The sequence below is a fragment of the Herpailurus yagouaroundi genome, unplaced genomic scaffold (genome assembly GCF_014898765.1).
Source record: "Herpailurus yagouaroundi ecotype Mexico unplaced genomic scaffold, PumYag 142, whole genome shotgun sequence".
Classification (NCBI taxonomy): domain Eukaryota; kingdom Metazoa; phylum Chordata; class Mammalia; order Carnivora; family Felidae; genus Herpailurus; species Herpailurus yagouaroundi.
The window spans coordinates 41,621,379-41,633,587 of record NW_024412397.1 but is presented as its reverse complement, the minus strand read 5'-3'; the positions used below and the strand labels follow the sequence as shown (position 1 = coordinate 41,633,587).

Sequence of the window (12,209 nt, the reverse complement as noted above, 5' to 3'; positions counted from 1 at the left end):
CTCTGTGGAGGGAACTAGTCTCTGAGGAGGGAACTAGTCTCTGGAGGGAACTAGACTCTGTGGAGGGAACTAGACTTGTGGAGGGAACAAGACACTGTGGAGGGAACTAGACTCTGCGCAGCAGCTGCCAGGTCCTAAGGAAGTTGCCTTACTGGTACCACTGGGAAGCTTGCTCTGGGGTCTAGATCACACATGGTTGATTTGTACCTCTATTATGCATGGGAATTAAATAATAATCATAATTATCTTTATCCCAAGTTCAAAAGTATTTTCGGAATCCTCAAAGTATTTTAACGTTGCCTCTTAAAACCCAACTTAGGTGAGTTGGAAACGTTGCTGCATTGCCAAACTGCAGAGGAATCTATGTCATGGCAGCAAAGGCTATGTGAGGGGGAAGTGGAAATAAATGTGTTTTCTAATAAAAATAGATCAATCTTGTCTAGGAGGTCCTAACATTGATTTGCTATGTAAAAGTGAACTCAAAGCAAAAATGTATCTGTATTTTTTCACCAAAAATAAAAATTGTTTTAAGCAAAAAAAAAAAAAAAAATTTCAAACTGTCTTTTTACTTGATGTATTATAATTTTAAACAGTACACCCTAAAACTTTAACAGTGTAACACTGTTACAATAAAACTGTTTGGCAACAAATTTATGGGTATTCCTTAACCATTTAGTAAAAGGGGAACTACTCTCTATAATTAATAGTTATTAAGAAATATAATGTAAAGAACTGACTTACATATGTATTTGTATCACTAATTTACATTTTTTCTAGTTGATACGTTTTTGCCATCCTCCCAGTCAGAAAGGAAATACCTGGGGACTCTGGATCTCTTCTTCATGCAGGAATGGTGCTAGCGGAGGTGCTGGATAAGGTGGGGCTGTCACTCATTTATTATTTGTTTGGTAATTTGCAACGGTCCTTTAGACAAATGTTTTGACATTCTACAATGCTTCAGAGAGAAAAGCTGGAGTAAAGAGAAGGTAAGGTCTCCAACCTAACATAATGAAAAAGGTACCACGGCTCTGGTGACAGCCATCAGTCCCAGAAGCCTGGGTTTGTCTCCCAGGACACGCCTGTTATTTTTATGTCTTCCTTTAAAGGGATGCCACAAAATAAGTATCTTCAGAACTTTAGATCTTGCTTTGGCTGACCTTCCTCATCCTTTAACTGTACAATTCACCTTGGGTGCAGACTTGCACAAGTGCAGACTTGCGGAGCAGAAACTGGATTAGAGTGGATGTTCAGTGAAGAAAAGTGGATGGCTCGACTCAGATGTTCCAGATCAACCCCAGAAGGCCATATAGGTAAATTCCAAAAATATCCCCAGATCCTCCTATTTATACAAAGTTTGAAGAATAAGAACAGCAAGGTCAATTTACCTTAACTTTCAAAAGTCAGGTGAGAGTGTGGAAAAAAAAAAAAAACGCACTCAACTGACAAGCTTCAATGCATCTAACAATTAAGAAACTAGTAAAAGTTAAAGATATTTCACTCTGGTTATTGGCAATTCAGTACTTTCTCCACGTCTTCACTGGGTCTAAAAATGAGTAACTCTGAACCAGAGATGATATGTTTTTTGGTTTTTTTAATTTTAACGTTTATTTATTATTGAGAAAGAGCATGAGCAGGGGAGGGGCAGAGAGAGAGGGAGACACAGAATCGGAAGCAGGCTCCAGGCTCCGAGCTGTCAGCACAGAGACCGACGTGGGGCTCAAACTCACGAACAGTGGGATCATGACCTGAGCCGAAGTTGGACGCTTAACCGACTGAGCCACCCAGGCGCCCCCAGAGATGATATGTGTTTTAACACTTGTTCAACAACACAGTCTGAGATCATTTTTAATTAAGGGGAATCACTGATAAGAAAAGAAGATAATTGTTTTGAATTCCAGGTGCCAGAAACCACGTTTTCCACAAGTGAAGACCGAGATTCCTTCTGTTCTGCCTGATCCCTCTGTGACAAGACATGGGCCATTCTAGGTTGGTGTCTTTGCTTTTTTTTTTTTTTCTTTAAAAAAAATGTAAAACAGAAAAATCTAAACATAACACAGACATGGTTAAAACTCAAGGGAATGTTGTCTAAAAGAACAAGTGCAAATGGATTCAGTGACCAGAGTAGGAAGAAACTAGACACTGGTAAGAACAACCAGGTGGCCAGGAGAACTACACCTTCTAATTTAATTCTTACAGAAACCCTGATTGTAGTCAGGCAAACAGAGACCCAGAGAAGCAACTTACTTCCTTAGGGTCATTCAATAAAGTGACATAAATGTAAAGGTTTATCTATAGCAATTCGGTAGTAATAGTACATAATTATTACTCTGTCAAAATACTCTGCTTGCGTTCAGCTCTAAGACTTGGGGAGAGCATGAAAAGTTGGAAAGAATACAAAGAAAACAGTGAAAATAATTTTTAAAAGACTAGAAATCTAGATGTAATTCTTAAGATGAAAAATGTAGTACGTTGTAGGCAAATACATCTATTTGGACATAGAGGACAGAGCAATCTATATCCATCTCTAAGATTGGGAGATAGAGGGATAAAAAGGTAGAGACAAAGGAATAGATAGAAAGAATGCAAATACATGATTGGCTACTATTTTGAAGCATTTGTGAGGTTCTTTTTCAGGGCACAATGATCTCTTCCACATTTAACAAGGAAAACAAGCTACCCGAAAGTCATGGAATCTCCTTTTTCGTGAACTCCTCAAGAAGGACTTTGATAGCACACTATTTAGAAGTTACGTGACATATAGCGAGATACAAAAATAACTTTATGGAGACAGATTTTGACTCAATATTTTATATTATGAAACGATCGCCATGATTAGTCTAGGTAACACCTGTCACCATACGTAGTTACAAAACATATTTTTCTTGTGATAAGGGCTTTTAAGGTCTACTCTCTTTACAATTTTCAACTATGCAATTCAGTATTAACTGCAGTGACCAAACTGGATATTATATACCCATGACTTATTTATAACCGTAAGTTTGTACCTCTTGACCTCTTTTACCCATTTGTTCTACCTCCCACCCCCCACCTCTGGCAATCACCAATCTGTTCTCTGCATCTAACAGCCTGATTTCTGCTTTATTTTGTTTCATTTTTTTAAAATCATAACTTTAAATGGATCCTTCCACCTCAGTTGTTTCCATGATTTGCGGAAAACAACACATCTGGACAACTACAACTTTTTTACTCCTCAACACTATCTCGACTTCCACCTTCATTCCCATGAAGTGTGTGAGACCATCATATTTCAAAATTTATGCCTTGGAACATCTCTGATGTTTTCTTTGTGCTGAATTTCTCATTATTAAATTAGCCAACAGAAAATTCTATGTGGAAACACAGAGCATCAAATTATGATAATATAAGCAAAACAGTGACATTGAAAGAATAAGTATGTCCTCATTTCCTCAGAAGGCAAAGGAAGTATTTACGTTCCTTCATAATCAAAAGAGGATTGCAAAGAACTCTCTTAATTAGAAAGCAGCACAGAATCAGGTAATCTTGTATTTATGTAAAGGGATAATGACAGGTTTCCACTCCTGCAACAAGTCATTGCTACTAAGCCAAAAATGAGTATTTAAACACAAAATACAGGATTAACTTCAGTCATGTCTTCCCATATCCAACTGACTAGTGTTGATAGTAACATTTATAAGATTTATATGGTCCTAACCTGGAGGTAACACACACACACACACACACACACACACACACACACACACACACACACACGCGCGCGCACACACACGCACACGCACACGCACACACACACACCCCTCAAATAAGCACATAGCTTGGCATAGCTGAAGGAGTGTCTTTCCATCATCAGACCCATGGACCAGACACTGATGTTTGGTTTGTCTTGCAGATAAAAGTTTCTGCATACAGAATTTATTATTAAATAAATAATAGATTTATTATTAAAAAGAAAAGAATCACCTAGGTTTTCCACCTAACTTTCTTGAGGTAAGGCATAATGAGAAGACCTTGTTTGGCCAAACTCTTAATAATTCTTATCCAGGGCTAACATCCACAACTTTAGATTAGTAGAAAAATGTGTCATAGGAAATGGAGGTATTAGTCAACGAGTACAGTTTTTTTCATACAAGATGAATAAGTCCTAGAGGTCTACAGTACAGCACAAAATCTATAGTTAACAATACTGTATTGTATACTTAAAATTTTGCTAAGAGGGTAAAGCTTATACCAAATGTTCTTGTCAACAACAAAAATAATAATAAATAAAAGAAAGGGAGAAAACTTTGAGAGCTGATGAATAGGTTTATGGCATAGACTGTGGTGATGGTTTCATGAGTGTATACTTAGCTCCAAACTCACCAAGTTATACACATTAATTACGTACAACTTCTTGTATGACAAAAAAATCTTCAGTGTGTGACAAACACTTACATCTAATAAGTTCTGACAGTATTTCTTTCTGCGTTTTCCCTTTTCCTCTCACGTGTTATAAATTGCTATGACTTTTTCCTCACAAGTTATGGCTGCTACAGTAGAAATATAAATGGATTTTCTAACTTGCCACTCTTCCTGCATACACTTTCTTGGACCCTGCAACATCCTCTTTTGTGCTCCTCTCTGAAGATTCTTTCAAAGAGGCAAACCAACAACAAATGCTGCCAAGATGACAGAAGCTCTTCTTCTACTCTATGCAGCTCAGTTTCACACCAGAGCCTCCAGAGCAAGCCAACGCATGCTATTGCTACTTCTGCCAATCCTGGCTAGGAAAGGATGTCTCCACTGAAAGAACAAGTCAGGACATGTCGCTGGGTATTTTGATAGGAAGCACTGAGTTGTTGGACAAAGAAAACCTGCGAAAATTTGCACAAAGTCAAAGCTACCATTCTAGGACCTATGAGGAAGTTCTAAAATTTCATTCCATCTATTAATCAATCAAAATAACTGCGCATTAGGTTGAATGATTAACAAAAGATAAATTTGAAAACTTTTTGATTTGGTTTATTTTTTAATTGTGTGTTTTAAGTTAGTGGCTAAGAGTTTAAGCTTTGGAGGGGCGCCTGGGTGGCTCAGTTGGTTAAAAGCGTCCGACTTCAGCTCAGGTCATGATCTCACAACTAGTGAGTTTGAGCCCCACGTCGGGCTCTGTGCCAACAGCTCAGAGCCTGGAGCCTGCTTCAGATTCTGTGTCCCTCTCCCACTCTGCCCATCCTCCACTCATGCACGTGCTCTCACGCTCTCTCTCTCTCAAGAATAAATAAACATTAAAAATTTTATTAAAAAAAGAGTTCAAGCTTTGGAGACAACTCCTTGAGTTCAAATCCCAGCTTCACAGCTTCCTTGGGCAAGTCACTTAACCTCTTTGCACCTCTTTGGACTATTATTATGAAAATAACAGTCCCTACATCATGAGGTTTCTGTAAAGAACTTACAAGAATGCATTTAGGACATAGTACTCAGGAAGATTACTATTTTTATTATTTTTATTATTGTAATTTAAACCTTCAAAATGAACTCAATTCAAAGTTAGGAGTACTGACATACAAACTAATGATACCATACAAACTCAAAACATCTATATCATCTGATCCAAAGCTTTGTTTTACAGATGTTCAAACAGGCTGAAAAGTAACTTGTTTCTCAAAGATAGAGTTGGGAATTAACTAGGTTATTTCTCTTTCTGAGACTTCAAACTGCCACTGTAATAATTCTTTTTCACTAATCTTTTGCCTTAGTCACAAGGCTTGTCCTGCCTAGGCTACTCCACAGTGGAAATTCCTCGGAACACACAAGCAAAGAGAAACAAATTCATTCACATCAAATTGTTATCTCATGTAGCTGAAATGATGAGAATTACCAGATGATTGCACTTCCTTGGAAAAGGGCAGAATGGAGGGCTTTTTCCCTAAGAGTTCTAATTCCATCATTGCCACCAAGTATAATAGGGCAACTAGGTGGCTTTGGGGTGGGGGAAGTCACTTGAAAATTAACATGAAAGGAACAGTGTTCTTTTTTTTTTAATATTTTTTTTTACATTTATTCATTTTTGAGAGAGAGACAGAGACAGAGCATGAGTGGGGGGAGGGGCAGAGAGAGAGAGAGGGAGACACAGAATCTGAAGCAGGCTCCAGGCTCAGCTGTCAGCACGGAGCCCGACACGGGGCTCAAACTCACGAACTGTGAGATCATGACCTAAGCTGAAGTCAGACACGTAACCAACTGAGCCACCCAGGCGCCCTGAAAGGAATAGTGTTCTTTTTTTTTTTTAATTTTTTTAACGTTTATTTATTTTTGAGACAGAGAGAGACACAGCATGAACGGGGTAGGGTCAGAGAGAGAGGGAGACACAGAATCTGAAACAGGCTCCAGGCTCTGAGCTGTCAGCACAGAGCCCAACGCGGGGCTAGAACTCATGGACCGCAAGATCATGACCTGAGCCGAAGTCAGACACGTAACCGACTGAGCCACCCAGGCGCCCCAGGAATAGTGCTCTTAATCCAACCTCCAGCAGGATCCATATGGTAGGTAATATCAATAGAATAATAATTACTGCACACACACACAAGACCACACTTTACATTCAGTTTCTATATGAGTTATGGTGCCAAGTTGCTAGCCATGTGAAAAAGAGTTGTGTTTGCAAAAGTTAGCTGACCCAACATAAAATGGAAGAAAATGAAATTTATCTTTCCCTTTACATGTTTCTAAAACATGATATGCCTAAAGTTTTGATAATCACTACCTCCTGCTTCCTTTAAAAAGATGACCATAACTAGTTGACAAGTTTTTAAATTGTTTGATAAGTTCATTCTTGATGAAGTATAAATCACAGAATCACTTTGTTATTCCTCCTTGGAGTATATATCTTTAATACATAGAATATCTGTTGACTTAGAAAGCAAGCAAAGTGATATTCCATTTTCATTAGGTTATAGATCAGGAAGTGAGACACTTTCCAGTGTCCCTCAAATCATATATCTGGCATCTGTCCATTTAGGACCACAGAGCACACCTAGGAATCAAGTTTCACATTTTGAGCAATTGACTTAATGTATCTGGTCTCTAAGAAATAAAAGTAAATAAAATGTTCTATAGAAGTGCCATCATCTTGTTATGCCTAAAAACCTAGAAGCCATAATCTTCCTCCATTTTTTTTGTTTCAGATGGTTTATCCATACTTCTGAAGTGAAAATCCAACATAAAAAGAACAATAAAACATACTCTATAGACTTAAAATCCCAATTATTGAAAATTGCGAAGTGTAGACTCATTCTCCCACAGTGCCACACAATGGAAACTCACAACGGCACTTTTATGACCCATAAAGCAATTCTTTACATCAGCTTTCACTTGGGTTTTACTTTGCTCACCAGTAAGTCTTCCCTGTAATACTACTCTGCTTAATTTGTTGAGTTGTCATCAAATTTGCTGATTACTTCAGATGAATACTCTAATCCTAAAGTCAAGAAAGAAGTATGATAATATACTCTCCTCCTCTTTCATACCCCTAGAAGAATTAGTCACAAGAAGTCTTTGTTGACTGACTTACCTCTACTGTAGCTGATTCTGCATGAAATGGGTGTGACTGTCCCCAAAGGTATGACATCATTCAGATATTGTTTCAGTAAAAGTTGAGAGGTCCACCTGAAAAAAAAGATGGCAAGTAAATTAGCAGACAATTGACTAGTCAAACAAGAGGTCTATAATAATGTTCATGATAATCATCATGAATAAAAAAAAAAAAATCTTTAACTGCAAATGCCCTTAGGCAAGTTTCTTTAAAGCCAAATTATCAAGAGCAATTTTTTCCCATTGGCTTCTTTGTATCAACATTTTGCTTAACTGGTTTGCTTAATGATTGAATATATTTCTGTCTAATAAAATCTCTAAGTGGGGGGGCGCCTGGGTGGCGCAGTAGGTTGGGCGTCCGACTTCAGCCAGGTCACTATCTCGCCGTCCGTGAGTTCGAGCCCCGCGTCAGGCTCTGGGCTGATGGCTCAGAGCCTGGAGCCTGTTTCCGATTCTGTGTCTCCCTCTCTCTCTGCCCTCCCCCGTTCATGCTCTGTCTCTCTCTGTCCCAAAAATAAATAAACATTGAAAAAAAAAAAATCTTTAAGTGGGAACTAGATGGGGGGGGGGATGAAATTCAAATTAGGTCCACTGCCAAAACAAAAACAAAAAGCAAAAAAAAAAACAAAACAAAAACAAAAAAAGTACAGTTCAAACAAAACAGGCTTAAAAACAAACATTTTCCTAAAATGCTCAGGCACTGGAGACATTTTGAATGTCTTTTCTTATTATCAGTATTGCTTCAACTCTCCAACTCCCTAGGTGTGTATAAATGTAACTGAATTAATGAAATTAGTATTTGTCATGTTAACAGATTTTCAATTACTTATGCCACAAAAGTAACTATGCAGAAAAAATCTGCCATTCATAATATCTAATTTGGGATTCAAGAATAACAGCATTATAACTTTAAATCAGCACAGCTCATGTAAATGTGTCCTCCTAGTGGCTCCTGATATTGTTCTTCCACATGACATGTGTGACAGACGGCATTTGGAAGCTCATATCCGTCTCTGGACAAGATTACCTTGAGTCTGTGCTGGCCTTCCCAACTGGAATCAAGCCTCTTTCTCCACCTGAGGTGGATGTCAAAATGGAAGTAAGTAACATCGTTACTGAATAACTTTAAATGTGCTCTAATAATTTTAACAAGTCATTTACAATTTACGGAACTTGATTATTAACAAATTACTACATCAACTGATATGGTACTGAAATAAAAAGTCACCACCACCAAGATTAGTTCTGAAAGTAAATCAAAATGAGTAATTTAATTTTCTCAAATCCTTTTCTTTAAAATCAAAATTGTTGGGTTGCCTGGGTGGCTCAGTCAGTTAAGCGTCCAACTTTGGCTCAGGTCATGACCTCACGGCTCATGAGTTCAAGCCCCATGTCGGTCTCAGTGCTGACAGTTCAGAGCCTGGAGCCTGTTTCAGATCCTGTGTCTCCCTCTCTCTCTGTCCATCACCCACTCGCACTCTCTCTGTCTCTCAAAAATAAATTTTTTTTTAACGTTTATTTATTATTGAGAGACAGAGAGACACAGCATGAGCAGGAGAGGGTTAGAGAGAGGGGAGACAAAATCTCAAGTAGGCTCCAGGCTCTGAGCTGTCAGCACAGAGCCTGATGCAGGGCTCGAACTCACAAACTGAGATCGTGACCTGAGCCAAAGTCGGTCGCCTAACCAACTGAGCCACCCAGGCGCCCCAAAAATAAATAAACTCAAAAAAAATTAACAATTCTAATTTTTTTAAAGTTTATTTATTTTGCGAGAGACAGACAGAGAGCGAGCATGAGTAGGGGTGGAGTAGAAAGAGAGGGAGAGAGAGCGAATCCCAAGCATGCTCCGCACTGTCAGTGCAGAACCTGACTTGGGACTTGAACTCACAAACCGTGAGATCATGACCTGAGCTGAAACCAAGAGTCAGAAGCTTAACCAACTGAGCCACTCAGGTGCTCCAAAATTGTTCATTATTTTTGAGATTCTCCTCCTCTCTACTAACGTATTTATAATTATCATTCTGGATTATTTGGAAAAGATCTTTAAAGCCAATGTTTTACTACTAAGTTTGCTCTCCAAAGTTACTGAATCTCTTCTGTTTCAAGTTTTTCATACACATAAGAACATCCCTGTCTACGTGCAAATGAATGAAGAAACCAATACTCCTTTCTGTCTTCTGAGAGGTGGTTTTTTTTTTGTTTTTTTTTTGTTTTTTTTTTGGATCTCCTTAGGCTCATTAGTCACATTGAGTCATCGGGATGGTTTCTACCTGACACCCTCAGTAAACACTCCCATGCCTGCGGTAAGCCCTGCAAGTCCTGTTATGCTGGGGATGGATTCCAGCCCAGGGTTGCAGTTAACAACCACTCTCCTCTCTTCCCCAGCCACCGCTATTTCCCTTATCTTTCCAAGAATTCCCACAGGCAAATCCTGGGGTAAAACCAAAGCCAGAAACTTATTCTGAAATTTTTTTCAGAAAATGTAGTCACACAGAGATAAAAATCAACATTCCCAAGCATCACACTCCTGTTAATAAATGCTTCCTTTGTTCACCTCCAGAGGGAAGGAGATTTTCCATATTATTTATGGTTTTGTACTTTGTCCACCTTGCAAGGAAGGGAGCCTTAAAGAAGACAGAAATGTTCTCCATTAGTCTCTGAACTTCTTCACTTTCTGCTGTGCAGTCAGCCTTAGCAAGGCCCATCCTTGACAAAATTGTGAGGGAGAGGGATTTTGTCCACAGTGAAGCAGGCTTCCCACCTCAGTTGGCGACATTTACTCACACCCTCCCAGGAGGAACATAATTGTCTCTTGTTCTTTCCCCCTTGACTCTCACTTTAAAGGCACACATGCACACACACACATACACACACACGCACACACCCTATCCTCCAAAATAACCTTGAGTATTTTCACTTAGTCATTCATTTACACTTTCAACTAATATTTACTGAAGACCTACAAAGGCTTAGGCAATGTTCTAGGTGCTGGATACATAGCAGTTCACAGAGAAAACCCTCATGAAGTTTACATTCTAGTAAATGGCAACAGATAACACATAAATGCACAGTCTTTTAGACTGAGATGTGCCAGGAAGAAAAAGGAAGCAGGGAAGGGGTATGGGGAGCTCTAGGGGCAGAATTATTTAATTTGTAAATGAATGTTCAGAGAAGGCCTCACCAACAAGGTATTATTTGAGGGGGGCAAAAAGTGAAGAGTGAGAGAGTAAACCTTATACATGTCTGGAACAGAACCTTCTAGAAAAAAGGAACGGAGAGTATAAAGCCTTGGAGGTGGAGGAGCCTGGGTGGCTCAGTCGGTTGGGTGTCCGACTTCGGCCCAGGTCATGATCTCACAGTTCGTGGGTTCGAGCCCTGCGCTGGGCTCTGTGCTGACAGCTCAGAGCCTGGAGCCTGCTTTGAATTCTGTGTCTCCCTGTCTCTCTCTGCTCCTTCCCTACTCACACTCTGCCTCTCTCTGTCTCTCAAAAATAAATAAACATTGAAAAAAAATTAAAAAAAAAAAAAGACTTGGAGGTGGAGCATGCCTGGGCAACCTGTGATACCTGCTGTGATGTAAATGACTGATAAGAGATTGACATGCCACCCTCCCAGTATTCCGCCTGTAACAGTAGAGGGACCCTCCAGTTAAAGGATTTCAGACATTAGTCAGTGGGAGGGAGGAGCATCTGATGGGACACCAAAGACTTGCTGAGGTTTCCTAGACAACTTGAGCTGCTGTTTTGTGCACACTGCCATCCAGCATTATTATAGTCCTATCACATTTTAAAACTAGTGTGATTCATTTCAAAAAAAAAAATCTCTTAAGATATCATCAGTACTCTACTGAGACCCAAGTAGAGATAATTTGGGGGATTTTCTGCCAGGCCAAATACTATTTTGCAATTGTAGCATCCCCCACTAATTCTCCTCTGCCCTGTGAACAACGTTAACAATCTCCTTCAGCCATTTGGCTGAGGGGCTTTGCAGCCAAGCGGCCAGTTCTCCTATATTGACTCACAAGGAGGAGCCTGTGGGGAAAAGCTCAGTTAGCACTGTGACTCACGTGCAGGCCTCTCTCGCTCATAAGGGTGTTGTCTGCAGCTATACTCTCGGGCTGACTACTGTTGCCCCACAGTGTGGTGACTGTTCATTAAGACATGCTGGCTCCTCTGGGCTAGACCACAGGGCTTGCAGGCTGCTAGACTTTGATTATTACTCTGTAAGTTCTAGCTCAGAAAGGCCATAAAGCTTTTTTCACCCTGTTATTAGAGGCCAGCCCCCACCCCAAGTAGGCCAGTTCTCCTCTCTCACTGCCCAAGGTGGATGTGGCTCGTGATCCTTCAAACTGGAAAGTCCATGAAAATCTCAACATCCTGACTCTCTAGTGTCTGTGATGTCACTCATGGTTTGGCTTTTCTGGAAAATGACCATGGCTCCTTCCCCAGGATTAAGGGGAAAGACGATCCTCTCGCATTTCCCCATACGGAAAGTAATACCCTGTCTTCTCAACTGGCCCCTGAGCTCCTCCAACTTCACCCCGTGCCTCCCCTCCTGCCACACTCAATTCCATGTATATACTGACACTCACACCTCTTAACTATTGCCAGGCCACTCTGCAACCCTAACTCACATCACCCTCT

General features: G+C 39.9%; 1 protein-coding gene across 2 annotated transcripts in view; it reads right to left on the bottom strand.

Moving 5' to 3' along the window:
* DSC1 (desmocollin 1) overlaps nt 1-7,621 on the bottom strand; it is a 351,582-nt gene extending 343,961 nt beyond the window's left edge. Inside the window, exon 1 of one of the 2 annotated variants that reach the window (XM_040479164.1) lies at nt 7,547-7,621. In XM_040479164.1, the coding sequence (XP_040335098.1) occupies nt 7,547-7,606 (60 nt within the window). In that variant the 5' untranslated portion in view covers nt 7,607-7,621. The remainder of the gene's footprint in view (nt 1-7,546) is intronic. The other variant, XM_040479167.1, reaches the window with a different exon arrangement.
* Nucleotides 7,622-12,209: the final 4,588 nt, after the last annotated feature.